This window comes from Lutra lutra, chromosome 7 (assembly GCF_902655055.1).
Source record: "Lutra lutra chromosome 7, mLutLut1.2, whole genome shotgun sequence".
Taxonomy (NCBI): Eukaryota; Metazoa; Chordata; class Mammalia; order Carnivora; family Mustelidae; genus Lutra; species Lutra lutra.
The window spans coordinates 107,212,310-107,228,647 of NC_062284.1; the positions used below are offsets into that span (position 1 = coordinate 107,212,310).

General features: G+C 37.7%; 1 protein-coding gene and 1 long non-coding RNA gene across 4 annotated transcripts in view; one reads left to right on the forward strand and one right to left on the reverse strand.

The window, feature by feature from the left end:
* The window catches only part of LRRC9 (leucine rich repeat containing 9), a 120,859-nt gene that overhangs the window by 25,105 nt on the left and 79,416 nt on the right, over positions 1-16,338 (forward strand). For all 3 annotated transcript variants that reach the window (XR_007128497.1, XM_047735634.1, XM_047735635.1), the window contains exons 9-12: positions 2,119-2,315; positions 3,215-3,346; positions 12,573-12,749; positions 13,088-13,205. Coding sequence is in view for 2 of the 3 variants with exons in the window: in XM_047735634.1 (XP_047591590.1) it covers positions 2,119-2,315; positions 3,215-3,346; positions 12,573-12,749; positions 13,088-13,205 (624 nt within the window). In the remaining variant the exon portion in view is untranslated. The remainder of the gene's footprint in view (positions 1-2,118; positions 2,316-3,214; positions 3,347-12,572; positions 12,750-13,087; positions 13,206-16,338) is intronic.
* LOC125103791 (uncharacterized) overlaps positions 1-16,338 on the reverse strand; it is a 137,771-nt gene that overhangs the window by 14,599 nt on the left and 106,834 nt on the right. The window contains exons 5-6 of the long non-coding RNA XR_007128498.1: positions 8,782-8,874; positions 2,626-2,701 (exon numbers count right to left, since the gene is read on the reverse strand). This is a non-coding gene — a long non-coding RNA (uncharacterized LOC125103791). The remainder of the gene's footprint in view (positions 1-2,625; positions 2,702-8,781; positions 8,875-16,338) is intronic.

Consider the following 16,338-nt stretch of genomic DNA (forward strand, 5'->3'; position numbering starts at 1 on the left):
TTAAATCAAGCTATACTTTGGTAGTTATTTTATGTGTGCTTTTTTAACTTGGAGTAAATTGGATTTCCTTTACCAAAAGTAGGCTCCGAAAAATTAAGGATTATTAACCTCAAAATAGAAACTTTGTATATATTAGAACTTACTGTATTTTTTTAAAGGCAAGAAAATATAATCATTCAACAAATGGTATCAAAAACATAAACAATTTGGGAGTAGGGGAATTGGACTTAGTTTGCACTTCACCAAAAATAAATGCCAGTGGGGAAAAAAGAACTAAAATGTAAAAATTTTAAAAACCTGGAAAAACTGAAGAACATATAAATGAATATGTTTACCTGACCTCAGCCTGCCGAATAAAAGAAATACTAGAAATGATAAAAGAACAGAGTGTAGATTCGATTGCAAAAAGTAAAAGTAAAACGTTTGGTACTTAAAAAGCATCATTAATAAAAGTAAACAATAAATGACAGTCTGAAAAATGTCTTCAAAAACATTCTGGACAGATGTAATATCCTTAGTATAAAGAGTCATAAGTAAAACAAAAAGCAATATTCAAATAGACAAACCAAGCAAAGCACATAAGTTTTAATTTTACAAAAGAAGAAATAAAAAATGACTGATAAACATTTGAAAGAAGAGCTCAACTTGATTATGAATTTTCCAAGTGTGAATTAAGATAACAACCATTTTTGCCTATAAAATTGTCAAAGTATAAAACATCATAGTACTCAGGCTGGTGAAAAGGTGTGTGACACTACTATACCAACAATGGAACATAATTTGGGTCATATGTATTCACAGCCTGAAAACGCTTGTAGCATTTGACCTAATAAATCACGTATAGCACTCTATTCTAAGGATTTGGATAAATATTTACAAAGATATGATATTGATCACTGTACTATTAGTAACAACAAAAAACTGGAAACTTGCCTAAATGTTTAACCAGAGAGGAAGAATTATTCATTCTTAAGATAGAATAGTACACTACCATTAAAACCCAAGTCTTTTAAATATATTAATATTTTAAATAAATAAATAAATAAATAGATTTAATATTTATAAATACATTAATTATCACTAATTATAGAACATAAGTTATATATTTCTAACATAAGCAGGTTTTAATTAATGGTATAATAGAAATTTATCCTTAAAGTGAAACATTAACAGAATTTATTTTTGAATAAAAAAATGAACCAGTATATGGAAATCATTTTATATCTACTTTTATGTGGAAATGAATGTATTAAGTAAGATTGCAAATGTGAAAAATAATACCTGTAGATAAGATAAACTACAGACATTTTTATAAATATGCTTAATTTGTTTTTTAACAGCTGGATATAGCCATTATAGAGGGGGAGAACAGATAATTAGTTAATTTCTATTTATATACACTTCTCCATGTATAGCATGATTTATCTTGAAATCCTGCAAGGCAGAGATAAGGCAAGACAAGTGAGGCACTCACTGTGGGCCTAATATCTGTGTGCTAAAAACCTCAGTAACCACAATAAATCATGCCTAGTGCAGTATTTTTTAAAAATGCAAATGAATGCCAACAAAGCCCATTATGAACAAGAAAAAAAAACAAAATATCAAAATTTTAGACAAAGACCTTGCTATGCTGAGCCATATATAGGAGACTGCGGCAAAATGAAAAAAATAAGCATCCCTATATACATGTTTTGTACATATGCTATGGTTGATTTTTTTCCCAGAATATCAAAGTACTTAAAAAAATATTGAAAAATTGAATAGAAGTCATTAATTTGAAGTTTAGGTATTTTATTTATACCAAAACCAGTATTTGTTATAATTTTACTTTGGCTTTATAATAGAAACAAACCTGTCACTTAATCTTTAAAAATCCATTTATTTGCTTTTCTCATTGTCAATTTAAAAAACTGCCACATTTGAAGTATTTAAGACTGTCCCTTGGTCAAGATAAGTTGGCTAACTAAACTTGTACCCAGGTTGTAATCACCCATTTAGCATGTTTTTATGAACTTTATCCTATTTATTATCTAGATTTTTATTTTATTAACTTAAACTAACTATATATTTAATAATTCCACTAAAAAGTTTTGCTCTCTGGCACACTGATTTCAACAGCTGGAACGGGAACTTGCTGAACTCAAGGGATCTGGCAAAGGGCACAATGATAGATCCAATAACAATAAAGTAACTGAACTTGAAAAATCAAAGAACTGTGAAACTGTCACAGAAGAACCAAATCTTCAACAGAAGATATTGACCAAACTAAATGCCTTGAATGAAAGGGTAACATTCTGGAACAAAAAATTAGATGAGTATGTTTTATGAATTATCTAGTTGTTCAAATTTGAAAATGAGAGAATAGAATGTTCTAGGCTATCAGTTGAGCTCAGTTCCTTTCTTCATGAGTGGAAAGAATTATATTATGAAGGAAAACATGGAATGTGTTTCCAGTCCAGTTCCCAGTAGAGCTAGACATCATTGGTTCAAAGCTGACACATGTTGTTTTTCCAGAGGCAATACTTACTTAGGCATAGCGAACTTCCCCCAACTGGCTTCCTGTCACATCACTGCTATGGTGTTTGCAAACTAAAAACAGAGCTGCTACTGATGCAGAAAACTCACCACATAGATCTGACTGAGCAAAGCATATACACAGTTGTCCAGAATCATGTAGAAACAAACTCTGGTTGCATATCAACTAGAAATATAAAACAGGAAGACATAGTAAGTACTGTAAATTTTTTATTTACTAGGGCACTAAATGGTTAAGTAGGTTTGCCCTGTAAATACTACTACTAATAATAATAACTAACATTTATTGGGTTCTTACTTTGTGCCAAATTCTTTGCTAAGAGCTTTACAAGAATTTTGCATATAATCCTCAAAAAAGCTTTTGCAGGTGTGGTACTATTAATTGCCATTTTACTAAGAAACTACAGCATAAAAAAGATCTGAGAGCCATAAGTGGTGGAGCCAGGACAGCCTTCTAACCTCCACATATTCTGAAATTAACATAATTTGAAGTGATTTTAATTGTCAGAAATAGAATATCTTTTCCTTGGTTTAACTGTTAACACCAGGCTTTATTTATCCATTGACAGAAGCGTATATTTTCACATCAGCTATTAAAAAAAAAATCTATTTTAATTTTATTGTGATTTTTAAGTGTTTCTAATAGCTTTGTTGGTTTTTTTTTTTTTTTCTTAAATAGAATTGAAGCAATTTATCGTGTTGAAGTAAAGCAAAAGAAGAAAAGTCATGGATTATTGATCCCATTTTTGTTAATTGAGTTGGAAACTGTGGGAAATATCCACTTTGAAGAAGGCACTCGATCTGATGACTGGTAAATCTATCTGAAATTTAGTAACAGCTTTAAAAATAATTTTGGTAATTGACTCTCTCTGCTTGACTTATTTCACTCAGCATAATCTCTTCCAGTCCCGTCCATGTTGCTACAAAACTTGGGTATTCATCCTTTCTTTTTTCTTTTTTCTTTTTTTTTTTTTTTTTTTTTTTTTGCAGCTTTATAAACATATATTTTTATCCCCAGGGGTATAGGTCTGCGAATCGCCAGGTTTACACACTTCACAGCACTCACCATAGCACATACCCTCCCCAATATCCTTAACCCCACCCCCCTCTCCCAACCCCCTCCCCCCATCAACCCTCAGTTTGTTTTGTGAGATTAAGAGTCACTTATGGTTTGTCTCCCTCCCAATCCCATCTTGTTTCATTTACTCTTCTCCTACCCCCTCAACCCCCCATGTTGCATCTCCTCTCCCTCATATCAGGGAGATCATATGATAGTTGTCTTTCTCCGATTGACTTATTTCGCTAAGCATGATACCCTCTAGTTCCATCCACGTCGTTGCAAATGGCAAGATTTCATTTCTTTTGATGGCTGCATAGTATTCCATTGTGTATATATACCACATCTTCTTTATCCATTCGTCTGTAGATGGACATCTAGGTTCTTTCCATAGTTTGGCTATTGTAGACATTGCAATTATCATATGGTTTCACTTATTTGTGGAGCATAACAAATAGCATGGAGGACAAGGGGAGATGGAGAGGGGAAGGGAGTTGAGGGAAATTGGAAGGTGAACCATGAGAGACTATGGACTCTGAAAAACGATCTGAGAATTTTGAAGGGGTGGGGGGGTGGGAGGTTGGGGGCACCAGGTGGTGGGTATTGTAGAGGGCACGGATTGCATGGAGCACTGGGTGTGGTGCAAAAATAATGAATACTGTTATGCTGAAAAAAAATAAAATAAAATAAATGTATAAAAAAAATAATTTTGGTGCTTAAGATAGATCATCAACCAAAATACCAACTTATAAAATCTCAAGATATGCAATTTTCAAAAAAACTTATCATATAGAATATTCATCCACTGGAAATTGGCCATTACCTATTTTGCCATCAATACATTTTCTGTTGCCAGAATACAATTTTTAAAAGTTTATGGCCAAGTATTAATTTTACATATGTTTACACTGTTCATTTCTGGACTAGATACAAGTCTGGATTCTGAATACTGTATGAGAAGCTAGAATAGAGAAGGAGTGCAGAAGCAAGATTGGCCACAGCAGGTTGCAAACACTGGAGGAGCCTCCCTAGCAAATTTCCTGCAGGTCCATAGTCACAGTCAAACCAGTTGTCTAGAGCTAGCTAGAGTCAGGGTGCACATGGACTTTGTGAATTAAAATAAGGCATACACTTGGGGTGCCTGGGTGGCTCAGTGGGTTAAAGCCTCTGCCCTTGGCTCAGGTCATTATCCCAGGGTCCTGGGATCGAGAGCCCTACATCGGACTCGCTGCTCAGCAGGGAGCCTGCTTCCCCACTCCTCGACCCCCTCCCACCCCACTGCCTGCTTCTCTGCCTACTTGTGATCTCTGTCAAATAATCTGAAAAAAAAAAAAATGTGATCTTTAAAAAAAAAATAAGGCATACACTTAAAAGCCAGGAATTTGGGTGGAAAACCCATTTAGATAAAAAATGAGAGCCACCAGAAACAGAAGCACCAGGAAATGGGCATACACACTTCAAAATTAGGAGAAGGAAAGAAAAAGTGAATTGGGGGAAACTGGAGGGGGAGATGAACCATGAGAGACTGTGGACTCCAAGAAACAAACTGAGGGTTTTGGAGGGGAGAGTGGGGGTTAGGTGAGCCTAGTGGTGGGTATTAAGGAGGCCACGTATTGAAAGGAGTACTGGGTGTGGTGCATAAACAATGAATCTTGGAATAATGAAAAAATTAAATTAATTTAAAAATGAATAAAAATAAAAATAGGTATCAGTGAAAAAAAAATTGAAGCCTACTGGTACAAAACCAGGAAGTGGTTGTGCTGCCTCATCTTGAAGGTACAACCAAAGAAATGATTCTAAAGAACAGAAAAAGGAAGGGAGCAGGGAGGGAAGGAAGGAAGATGAGAGGGGGAGGAAGGAAGGAGAAAGAAGGAAAGAAATGAAGGAAGAAAGAAGGGAAAAAAATTTTTGCAGCAGAAAAATATCACTAACTTTAACTTTCACATTTCTGCAATCATTTTCTCAAAATTGGGGAGCTCACAAACAAGCCAAAGATTGTCATAGAATCCTAGAAGCATACTGTAAATGTGGGTGTGGAGAGAAATCAGGAAACACATAAAGTGATAGATGGACTTGATATATCATCCCAGAGGATTTTACTTGCAGTCAGTGTTGAAAAATATACTGACTTTTCTGGAGTAAAATGGAAAAATTGTATTTACCTTGTATAAAGAAAAATACATGATTGTTATGGATTACCTTAAAACAAGCCCCTGATTTATACTATATGTAGCTCTTACCTCTGTGAATAAAATCTTCTCAAGGGCCTTGGGGATACATTGGTGGGAAAGTCTGAGAAGTTCTGCCCAAGTGAGAAAAAGACCTTTTGTATCTTTGCATCCATTTGCCCAGCAGTTACCACTGTTCAGTTAACCACAATAGTTGATTTTTATGTACAAAGATATAAAAGGTATTAATTCCAGTTTCCATGTAAACAAATAAAGGCCTTGATTTTTTAAGTGCAAAAACTGCATGGTGTCTGTCTGTTGGGTCTATAAATAATTTTTTAGTCTTTCGTTTATATTCACTCAACCTAAATAGATTTGTTTCTCACTATTTTTTTTTCTTTTTTTAACTTATTGCGGAGGAGGCTTTTTTACAGAGCAAGTAGATTATAGAATAAAAAACATAAAAGCAAAATGACTAGGGGCACCTGGGTGGCTCAGTCATTAAGTGTCTCCCTTTGGCTCAGGCCGTGATCCCAGGGTTCTGGGATCGAGCCCCGCATCAGGTCCCTGCTCAGGAAGCCTGCTTCTCCCTCTCCCACTCCCCCTGCTTGTGTTCCCTCTCAATGCTGTGTCTCTCTCTGTCAAATAAATAAAATCTTAAAAAAAAAATTACTAAAAACCCATTTAGAGGGGTGCCTGGGCGGCTCAGTGGGTTAAGCCTCTGACTTTGGCTCAGGTCATGATCTCACGGCCCTGGGATTGAGCCCTGCACTGGGCTCTCTGCTCAGCAGGGAGCCTGCTCCCCATGCCCCCTTACCTCCCCACCCCGCTTTCTCTGACTGCCTCTCTGCCTACTTGTGATCTCTCTCTCTCTGTCAAATAAATAAATCTTAAAAAAAAAAAAAAGGCCATTTAGGTAACTTTGTCACCCTGATGGTATATAAGATTTGATGGATTTTTTTAAAAATTATTTATTTATTTATTTATATATGAGAGAGAGAGCATGAGCAGGGGGGAAGGGAGAGGGAGGGGCAAAAGGAGAGGGAGAGAGAGAAGCAGGCTGAGTGAGGAGCCCATGCAGGGCTTGATCACAGGACCCCAAGATCATGACCTGAGCCCAAGTCAGATGCTTAACCAACTAAGCCACCCAGGCACCCCAGCTTTGATGGATTTAGATGTTCATTAGCAATTGTTTACTTGGTTTAAATAAGAATAACCTTGACCCACTTTAAGAAGAAAATCAAATATATGTTGGCAGAATTTGAAAGATTGTTTTTTACTTTTAGTGTACCACAAGCTTGGCCACCTTAGCTGTGATTTTTTTATGGATGTTAAGAATTAAGTACTGGCGTGCCTAGCTGGCTCTGCTAGAAGAGCATGTGACTCTTGATCTAGGGGTCCTGAGTTCAAGCCCCACACTAGGCATAGAGATTATTAAAAAAAAAAAAAAAAAAGGAAATAACTACTAATGTGCTTTAAATTGCTCAATGTGCTACATGTCTGGTTATTTTATTTAAGCACTGGCTTCTCTTATTAATACTTTTAAAGTCAGTGATTTAGGATTTAAGTAAAAAGTACTAGAGTAGAGCTAGAACCCAAATACAAAGATTTTATGTCAAAATAGTCTTTGCTTATTTCTTTAGGAAGAGAGTATTGCAGATTTCTAATTATGTATCATTTGCTATTTCTTCACTTCATTTATTTTATGAAATAAAAGGACTATATTTTTCAGTTCAGCGAAGACCTTGTTTTATAGAGATTTCCTTGTTGAGTAGATTTTTGCCACTGTAGCATTATCATTATAGATTCTTATTATCTACCTGTGTATTCCCAGTTGAGTTAGCCACTGAGAGCAGACAACATTGGTCAAGTCAGGACTCACTCCAAGGCATAAAAGACACTGTCCTTGTGCTTGAGAAGCTTTGAACCTGGTTATAGATCTCAGAGCATTTACAATTTAAAAAAATAAGTTCAAAGCATCACAAAATAATATATAAGTAACTATAAGTTCCTTGGGGACTGATAAAATGTTTCATGTACCTTGTAAGTCATAACAACTAGCATAGGGCTGGCTGGATTCATAACTCTGTAATAACTACTATTTGATGTTTCTGAATCACTTCATAGATACTCACTTAACAGTTTCACTTTTGTGTATATAATGACTTTCAGTAATCTACTGTTATATATAAAGATTTCGTGCTTCCTGTACTCTTTCAGGGAGTTACAGCAGCATAAACTTTTTTTTTTAATGTTCAGTTAGCCACTGCATAGTACATAATTAGTTTTTGAAGTAGTGTTCAGTGATTCTTTAGTTAAGTATAACACCCAGTGCTCATCACAACGTGTGCCCTCCTCAATACCCATCACCCTTTACCCCTCCCCCCACTCAACTTTTTGTTTTATACAGATAAGATATTGGTATAAGTCAGCAAATAAGTTGACAGTATTTAGAATTTTGAAGTACATTTTAATAGGTCTTACTGAGCTACAGCCATTTTAAAAACATGCATTCTACGTTTGCTAAATGAGTGTGTCATTTGGATATTATTGAATGATTGTAGGCATCTCTCATGTAAATTAATCTCAGTCAATGATGTATATCACCACTGGGGATGCTCACACATTCCGGTACCACTGAATGAGTGACAGTACCCAGTGAAATGATGGGCCCTCATTCTCCTAGCCTCTACCATACTTGATGCTGCTAACCATTCCTTCTGTAACTTTACCTCTCTTGTTTTGTTTTGTTTTGTTTCTTTTTAAGATTTTATTTAATTATTTGAGAGAAAACACAAGTGCAGTGGGGGGTGGAGGGAACGGGGGGAGAAGCAGGCTCCCCACGTGAGGCTCGATCCCAGGACCCTGAGATCACGACCTGAGTTGAAGGCAGATGCTTAACCGACTGACCCGACCAGGCATCCCTCACCTCTCTTGGTTTTTGTACTTAGACATTTTCTATTTCCTTTTTATATTCTCTTGCTAGTCTCTTGTATTTCTGAACTTTTAAAAACTACTTACAGTTACAGTCTTTCTTCTTTACTCTAGTCCTGTAGATGCTATCTGGATGTCCAACTGGTAAGGCAAACTCAACACATTCAAAAGAGAACTCATCTGTGAAGTAATAAAATACATAGTAAGGTTAGAATCAGAAAACCTAGGTTACACTCTATGTACATAATCTTGAAACAGTCATTTAACCCATTTGAACCTCATATCTAAAAATGAAAAAAATGAAAATCTACCACAAAAGATTACTGCTAGGATTAGACAAAATAGTGTGCAAATTCTTAGTTCTTAATCTTTATGTTTTTGTTTTCTATCTACAAACCACCCTTTCTCCTGACTCCTCCATTCATGTTTGTGGCACTACCATCCTACCAGTCATGCAGACGCAATCAACACTGAAGCCATTCTTGACTGCTTTCTCTCCCTCAGTCTCCACCTCCAGTCAGGCCAAGTCCCTCTATGGTATCTCTTGCATTCATTCTCTCCTCTCCATAGTGGCCCTAATCACCTGCACCCAGGGCCTCAGAACCTTCCTCTTAGATCTGCATGCATTAGGCACTTGGTATTTGCTAATCAATCAGTAAAGATAACTAAAGTATTTCCTATGTGGTCCCTGCTGGCATTTCCTACACAGCATTGTTTAAAACAAAACAAAAGCCTTTTATAGCAACCTGTTACCTTCCAAATTATATTCCAACCCTTCACGCCAGTATTCAGCAGCCTTCACTGTATGGTCTCTGAACTCGCTTAACTCCTTTTCAAACCCCTTCAGAGCCAGCCAAACCATGTGTGCCTCACTGCTCATGGCGCATACCTGGTATGCCACCAAATAAGTGGTTTCTTCTATTCTGCTGCCTTTGCCAGAATGCCCATCCTTGCCCACACACTCTATCACTGTCTGTCAGTGCAGACTTACTTTATCTTCAAGGCCAACATCAAGAGCCATCTTTTGTAAGGGATATTTTTGTCATTTTTATCAGATTAGTCATTATTATTCTTTTTGAATCTTCATAGCACTGAGTTCTCTCTCCCATCTTCTACTCTAATTTTGCCTGTACGTGTCCCATCACTTTTATGCTCCCTTTGTTTATAAACTCAATGAAGAGAGAGATTGCATTTGTGTTCATCTTTGAATCTTTTCTATTCCATTCTCTTGCTCAGGATCCATCCACTGAGTTTCTACTATGGGCCAGGTTCTATTCTAGGTGCTGGGGGTAAAAGGCATGGGTCCCGCTCTCATCAGGCTGCATTCTGGTGTAGGAGATGATGGTAATGAAACCATATTCGCTTGTGGGATAATTGTCGATATGGAGAAGAACGGCATTCAAACCAGAATGGGGATGTAGAGAAAGTTTTATAGAAGTGGGGACGCTTGGTAGGGAGACGCTTTGATCTGAATTTTGTAGGACAGATAGAAGTTGACTATACAGAGTATTAGGGGAAGGACTTCCCAGGCAGAGGAAATAACATCCGAGTTGGTAGTTTGAATTTTGCCCTTAGATCTATGGGACTTTTTGGAGAGGTAGAACAGATTTAGATACTACTTTATATAAATTTCTATAGTCATTATTTCAGATTCAGACTACAATGCATGTATCTCAAGCCAGTAATGACATGTTACTAGCAATGCTGTGAGAAGTATCATCCTCTGTGAGGACCTGGTAATAGTAATAGTGGAAGTCATAGTACTTCTCTGTCGGCATAGGTCTGGTTCTCCCTCCTCCAGCAGTATTCCAGCACTCTGTGAATGATGTCTTTTCATCCCCAGCGTGGCCAAGCAATGGAATGCATTGTTTTACTGCTCTGACCCCAGGTAGCACAGAGCCCATGTTCTCTTAGCACTAGGGTCCCCAGTCTCCAGGGCTCTAGGAATTCCATGCAAGGAAGGGCCCCACTACTGAATTTCTAGGCAGAGGAAAGTTCTAAGAAAGGACCACACTTTGTGGAGTTTCCTGTGCCATTCCTAGTTCTTGCCATTCCTGGGAACCAAACTAGAAGTTAGGTATTGTCCATTATCACTTATATCTACTCTTTAAAAAAAAAAAAAAAAAAAGACTAGGGGCGCCTGAGTGGCTCAGTGGGTTAGGGCCTCTGCCTTTGGCTCAGGTCGTGATCCCAGGGTCCTGGAATCGAGCCCCACATTGGGCTCTCTGCTCCGTGGAGAGCCTGCTTCCTTCTCTCTGCCTGCCTCTCTGCCTACTTGTGATCTGTCTGTCAAATAAATAAATAAAATCTTAAAAAAAAAGACTAAAAAAAGATTTATTTATTTATTTGAGAGGGAGAGAGAGAGAATCTCACACATGAGTGGGGGGAGGGGTAGAGGGAGAGAATCTTCAAGCAGACTCCCCCCACTGAGCACAGAGCCAGAGGCAGGGCTCAATCCCATGATTCCAAGACCACTACCTGAGCTGAAACCAGAGTCAGATGCCCAACTGACTTAGCCATCCAGGTGCCCCACTTACATCTATTCTTGATTACCCTTTTATTACTATATAACAAAAACTTTATCTCAATAAAATGCCTACAGCACTTGTTTCTATCAAAGTGCAACAACAATAATAACAATAAATAGGGTACAAGGAGTAATGAGAGCTTCTGTGGTTTCGGGACATATAATGTAGGGGTGACCTGGACTCATTAGGCCCAGACATTGATCCCTCTATACATGCGACTATAGGTTTCCCACTCCTCGTGATGATGTAGCTGTTTAGCCAGACCTCTGAACTAATTATAGGAGTTGCAACACTACTTACATCTTTGGCTGGCTCCCTATGGGCTGGGAGCTCCTGTGGGAATGGTTTGGTTTGGGCAGCTCACTTTTCAATTCTAAGGGAAGAGTAACCGGGCAGCGCCCAACTGCCCTGGTTTAGTCTTTGCCAGTGAGAAAGGCAAACACTCTAAATAAGTTTGTCTCAGGGAGAGACCACCACCAGGAAGCTCACTTCTGCGATCCTAGCCCACACCATGCTCAGGCTTTGGTTGATATGCCGGTAAGGACCAGACATCTCATTATAGGCAAGTATATCCCATATAAAATCACTTAATTTCCTTTTCAAATTGATACATTTTAAAATATCATCTTAATTAAGCCAAATTCTGTGCTACTTTAAGACAGGGCATGGCCCAGTAAGGACAGTAAAGAGCATATGAGCACTTCTAAATACATTTTCCTGAGATCTTCACATAGCTGGTCCCTCCTTCTTCATTTCTTAGTTCAAATATCTTCTCTGAAAGATTTTTCCCAAGATCAGTTTTAAGTAGCCCCCACTCCAATCCTTACATTCAACTTCTCTTTCTTCTAAGCCTTTAACAATCTATAAATGATTTTATTTATGTCTTGTTTGTTTTTTAGCCAAGTTCTTACAATATAGGTTCACTGCGAGCAGGGACCTTGCCTCTTTCACTTCTATATCCCTGGTTATGAAGTTATTTGCGGTAGTCCAAGTGAGAGATGATGGTGATTTGGACTAGGGTAATAACAGTGGTGATGACATATGGTTATATTCAGGATGTATATTAGACGTAGGTCAAACAGACTTGCTGAAAGTGGGGCAGAGAGGCATAATGGAGGATTACTCAACCAAAGTATATTTTAGTCAGAACACATATATAATAACTAATAAAACTCTTACTTTTATGTTTCAAAGTTTAGCCTCTCTTTCATTGATTGATAAGTGTGATATGCCAATGTATCTTTAGCAAAAAACATAAAATAATGGACTATAGCTTTTATATGTAACTTTGTGTTCTTCAACATTTTTAGGACAATCTGTTCTTTGTATATATTCTGTCTTCCCATATAGGTTTAACTCTTGCTATGAATTAATTCTCTCACGTTTTTGTACATGGGACTTCAGAATATATGGTATTACGGGAGTGAAAGTAAAACGTGTCATCAAAGTCAACAACCGTATTCTGAGACTAAAATTTGAAGAAAAATTCCAAAAGTTTTTTGACAATGAAGATATGCATGATTCAGAGTAAGAAGTTAAACTCCATAAGGAACATTTTTATAGAAGTGTGATTTTATTTTGTACAAGAGTCTTTCTGTTTTAAAAGTTAACACTATTAAAAATACACCTCATTAGTAAATATTGCCTGTTCATGCATTTTGACTAGGATGACTTTACCCACACTGGGGCTCTTTTTGAGATTGAGGGGGATTGGAGGCTTAGTAATGCTGGTGGAACATTCATTGTAAATGAGAAATATCCTGGGCAGGATATACGGTTGTCTTATCTATAGCTAAGCTTTTTAAAAATCAATTCTCAAACTACTTTTTTTTTTTTTTTTTTTTTTTGTCTCAACTGTTCTTAAGGAACTATCGAAAGATGCTGGAATGTCTTTTTTACATTTTTGATCCTGAAGTTACAGTGAAGAAAAAGCATCTGCTCCAAATTCTTGAAAGAGGATTCAAAGACAGTGAGACAAGCAAGGTAGCATAAGATGTTATTCAGAATAATGCTTTCTTCCTAATGAATAAAGCTCTGCCATTGGTTAGGCAGGGTTCAATTCTTAATCTTTTTACCCATATTTAAAACGAACTGCTGTTTCACAGCTTGGTACTGGAAAATATAGCATCTTCCTTCTTTGTATTATACCAGAGTAAGTCCGTCAGTTACTTTATCTGCCTGACTTTTTCTTTCTAGGTATCCTATTTTGTGTTGTGATCTTGAAATCTACTTCTCTAATCTGTTTTAAACTCTCTAATGTTCATCCTGAAAATGCTTCCCACCTTGAAAAAAGAAATCCATTCACTCGACACTGCTGGGCTTTCTAGCTATCATCTTGTTTTTCTGTTTCTCTTTTACTGCCAGACCTCTTTATTCTATACTTCATTGTCCCCACCTTGCCCCTGGTCACACTGAGCTCTAAAATATCCAACCATCCCTCCTTATTCTTCCACCCTTTTGATAAGGCGGCTGTAACACGCAGGTATAGAGCAGTACCTCCTAATCCTTTTCACATCATGGCACACATGAAATGATAATGTTGCTGCATTTAAATCCTGGCTTTCCTGCTCACCATCCATGTGCCTTCACATAGCTCTGTCTCTTTCTTCCTATCTGACTGAAGGTGATATTAGTATTTAGTCCACAGAGTTGTTGGTAGGATTCAGGGAAATATACATTAAAGAAGTCTTGGATACTTGTACATCCGTGTTCATAACATCATTATTCACAATAGCCAAAAAGTAAAAACAACCCAAAGGCCCATCAGCAGATGAATGGATAAACAAAATGTGCTTTATCCATACAGTAGAGTATTAGTCAGCCATAAAAAGGAATTAAAGTCTGACACACGCTATAATGTGGTTAAACTTTGAAAGAATTATGAGAAGTGAAAGAAGCCAAACACATGGGCACCGGGGTGGCTCATATGGTTAAGTGTCTGCCTTCGGCTCAGGTCATGATCCCAGGGACCTGGGATCAGGCTCCCTGTCAGGCTCCCTGCTCAGTGGGGAGCCTGTTTTTCCCTTTGCCTCTCTGTCTCTCATGAATAAATAAATAAAATCTTAAAAAAAAACAAAACAGCCAAACACAAATGAAAAAATACTGTATAATTCCACTTACATGAGCTACTTAGAAAAGGCAAATTGGTAGAGACAGAAAGTAGAATAGAGGTTACCAGGGGGTAGGGAGGATGGAGGGATAGGGAGTTATTATTTAATGAGCACAGACCTTTTATTTGGGATTATGAAAATTTCTGGAAATGAATAATGGTGATGGTTGCACAACATTATGAATGTACTTAATGCCAATGAGTTGTACACTTAAAAATGATCTAAGTGGTAGTTTTACTTTATGTATTTTTTACCACAATAAAAAAAAATCACCAAAAAAGCATCACAGCCACTCAGTGAAGAATGGACTGGAGGGAGCGGGAGCAGATGACTGGAGGGAGCGGGAGCAGATGACAGGGGCAGCAGCTCAAGCTAGAGGTGATGGTGGCTTCAGCAGGGTGGTGTGGTGAGAGTGCCCTCACTATGCTTTCTAGAGGAGAAGTGAGGAGGAGGTGAGGAATAGAGGATTTTAAGGCGGAGGGTGCTCAGGGTGATTCCAGAGAACTACGAGCTATCGTGGGCACAAAGGGTGGCGGAAAGACGGGGCTAACGTTTGTGTGTTTTCTTGAGATGCTCTAGAAGTTTAAAACAAATAGTTTTGAAAGACCTAGTATAGAGAAAAGACTATAACATCTTCTATCGATTACATTTTAAAATGATAATATTTCAGATACATTAGATTAAATGAAATGTATTATGAAACTTTACCCCAAAAAATTACCCCAAAAGTTCTTGGACCAATTCCTGGCACATGGAAAGTTTTTATGTAAAATTTACCATTATTATCTGAAACATCTGATGCTATGGACTGCTCTTTCCTTTTTGGAATTCGTTTGGCATCCACGATATTACACTATTGTTATACTATTCTTCTGATTATCCTGCCTTTGTTTCCTTTTTATGCTTCCTCTTCCCTCTGAACATGAGAATACCACAAGATTAAGGTTCACTAATCTACCCTTTTTTTCTCTGCACACTATCAATTACTCTCATTGTTAAAATCTTAGAAATGGGGGAACATAATTGGCTAGAAAAATCACCGTGTAGCACATCGATCTGATAAACTAGATTTTTATGCTATGATGAGCATGCAAGGAGTAAAGATGAGTATTTGCTGCATCATTTAAAACATGGAATAAGACTAAAAACTAAAAACATGAGCTGCATAAGCAGTTTAGAAGACGAATTTGATTTAAGTTGGCAGAGGGCTGGAGGGCAGGGGATAATAAGATATTCTCTTTGATACCCAAGGACTTGGTCAATAGCCATAGAAGTGGCATTTAGTCCATCTTTGCTTTCTCCAGAACGTACATCCTCAGCCTCCTGATCTCTGCTCTGGCACCGCAGCTGCGTTTCCTACCTGGTTACTCTGCCTTATCTCCTATTCTATCTAAAACCAGCCTTTAATCTTTTTTTTTTTTAAAGATTTTATTTATTTATTTGTCAGAGAGAGTGAGCACAGGCAGACAGAGAGGCAGGCAGAGGCAGAGGGAGAAGCAGGCTCCCTGCTGAGCAAGGAACCCGATGTGGGACTCGATCCCAGGACCCTGGGATCATGACCTGAGCCGAAGGCAGCTGCTTAACCAACTGAGCCACCCAGGCGTCCCGCCTTTAATCTTTTGTCCATAAGCAACTCTCCCTTCTTGTCATTTTCTACTAATAATGCTATCATTCTTTTCACTGACCGGACCAGGTTCAAAGCCTTGAAATCATATCTGACCACTCCCTCCTCCATTATCCATATATCTAATCATTCACAATTTGTAGTGATTCTTCCTTTATGGCATCACTTGCATTCTTCCTTTCCCTCCCCATTCCCATTGCCTGCCACCACTTCGAACATTTCTTCCAGAAGTCCCTGGGTGGCTTAGTCGGTTAAATGTCCAGTTCTTGATTCCAGCTCAAGTCTTGATCTCAGGGTCTTGAGTTCAATCCCTGCATTGGACTCCAGGCAGGGTGTGGAGCCTACTTAAAAAAAAAAATCCCTCTACTGTTTGCTAGTAGTT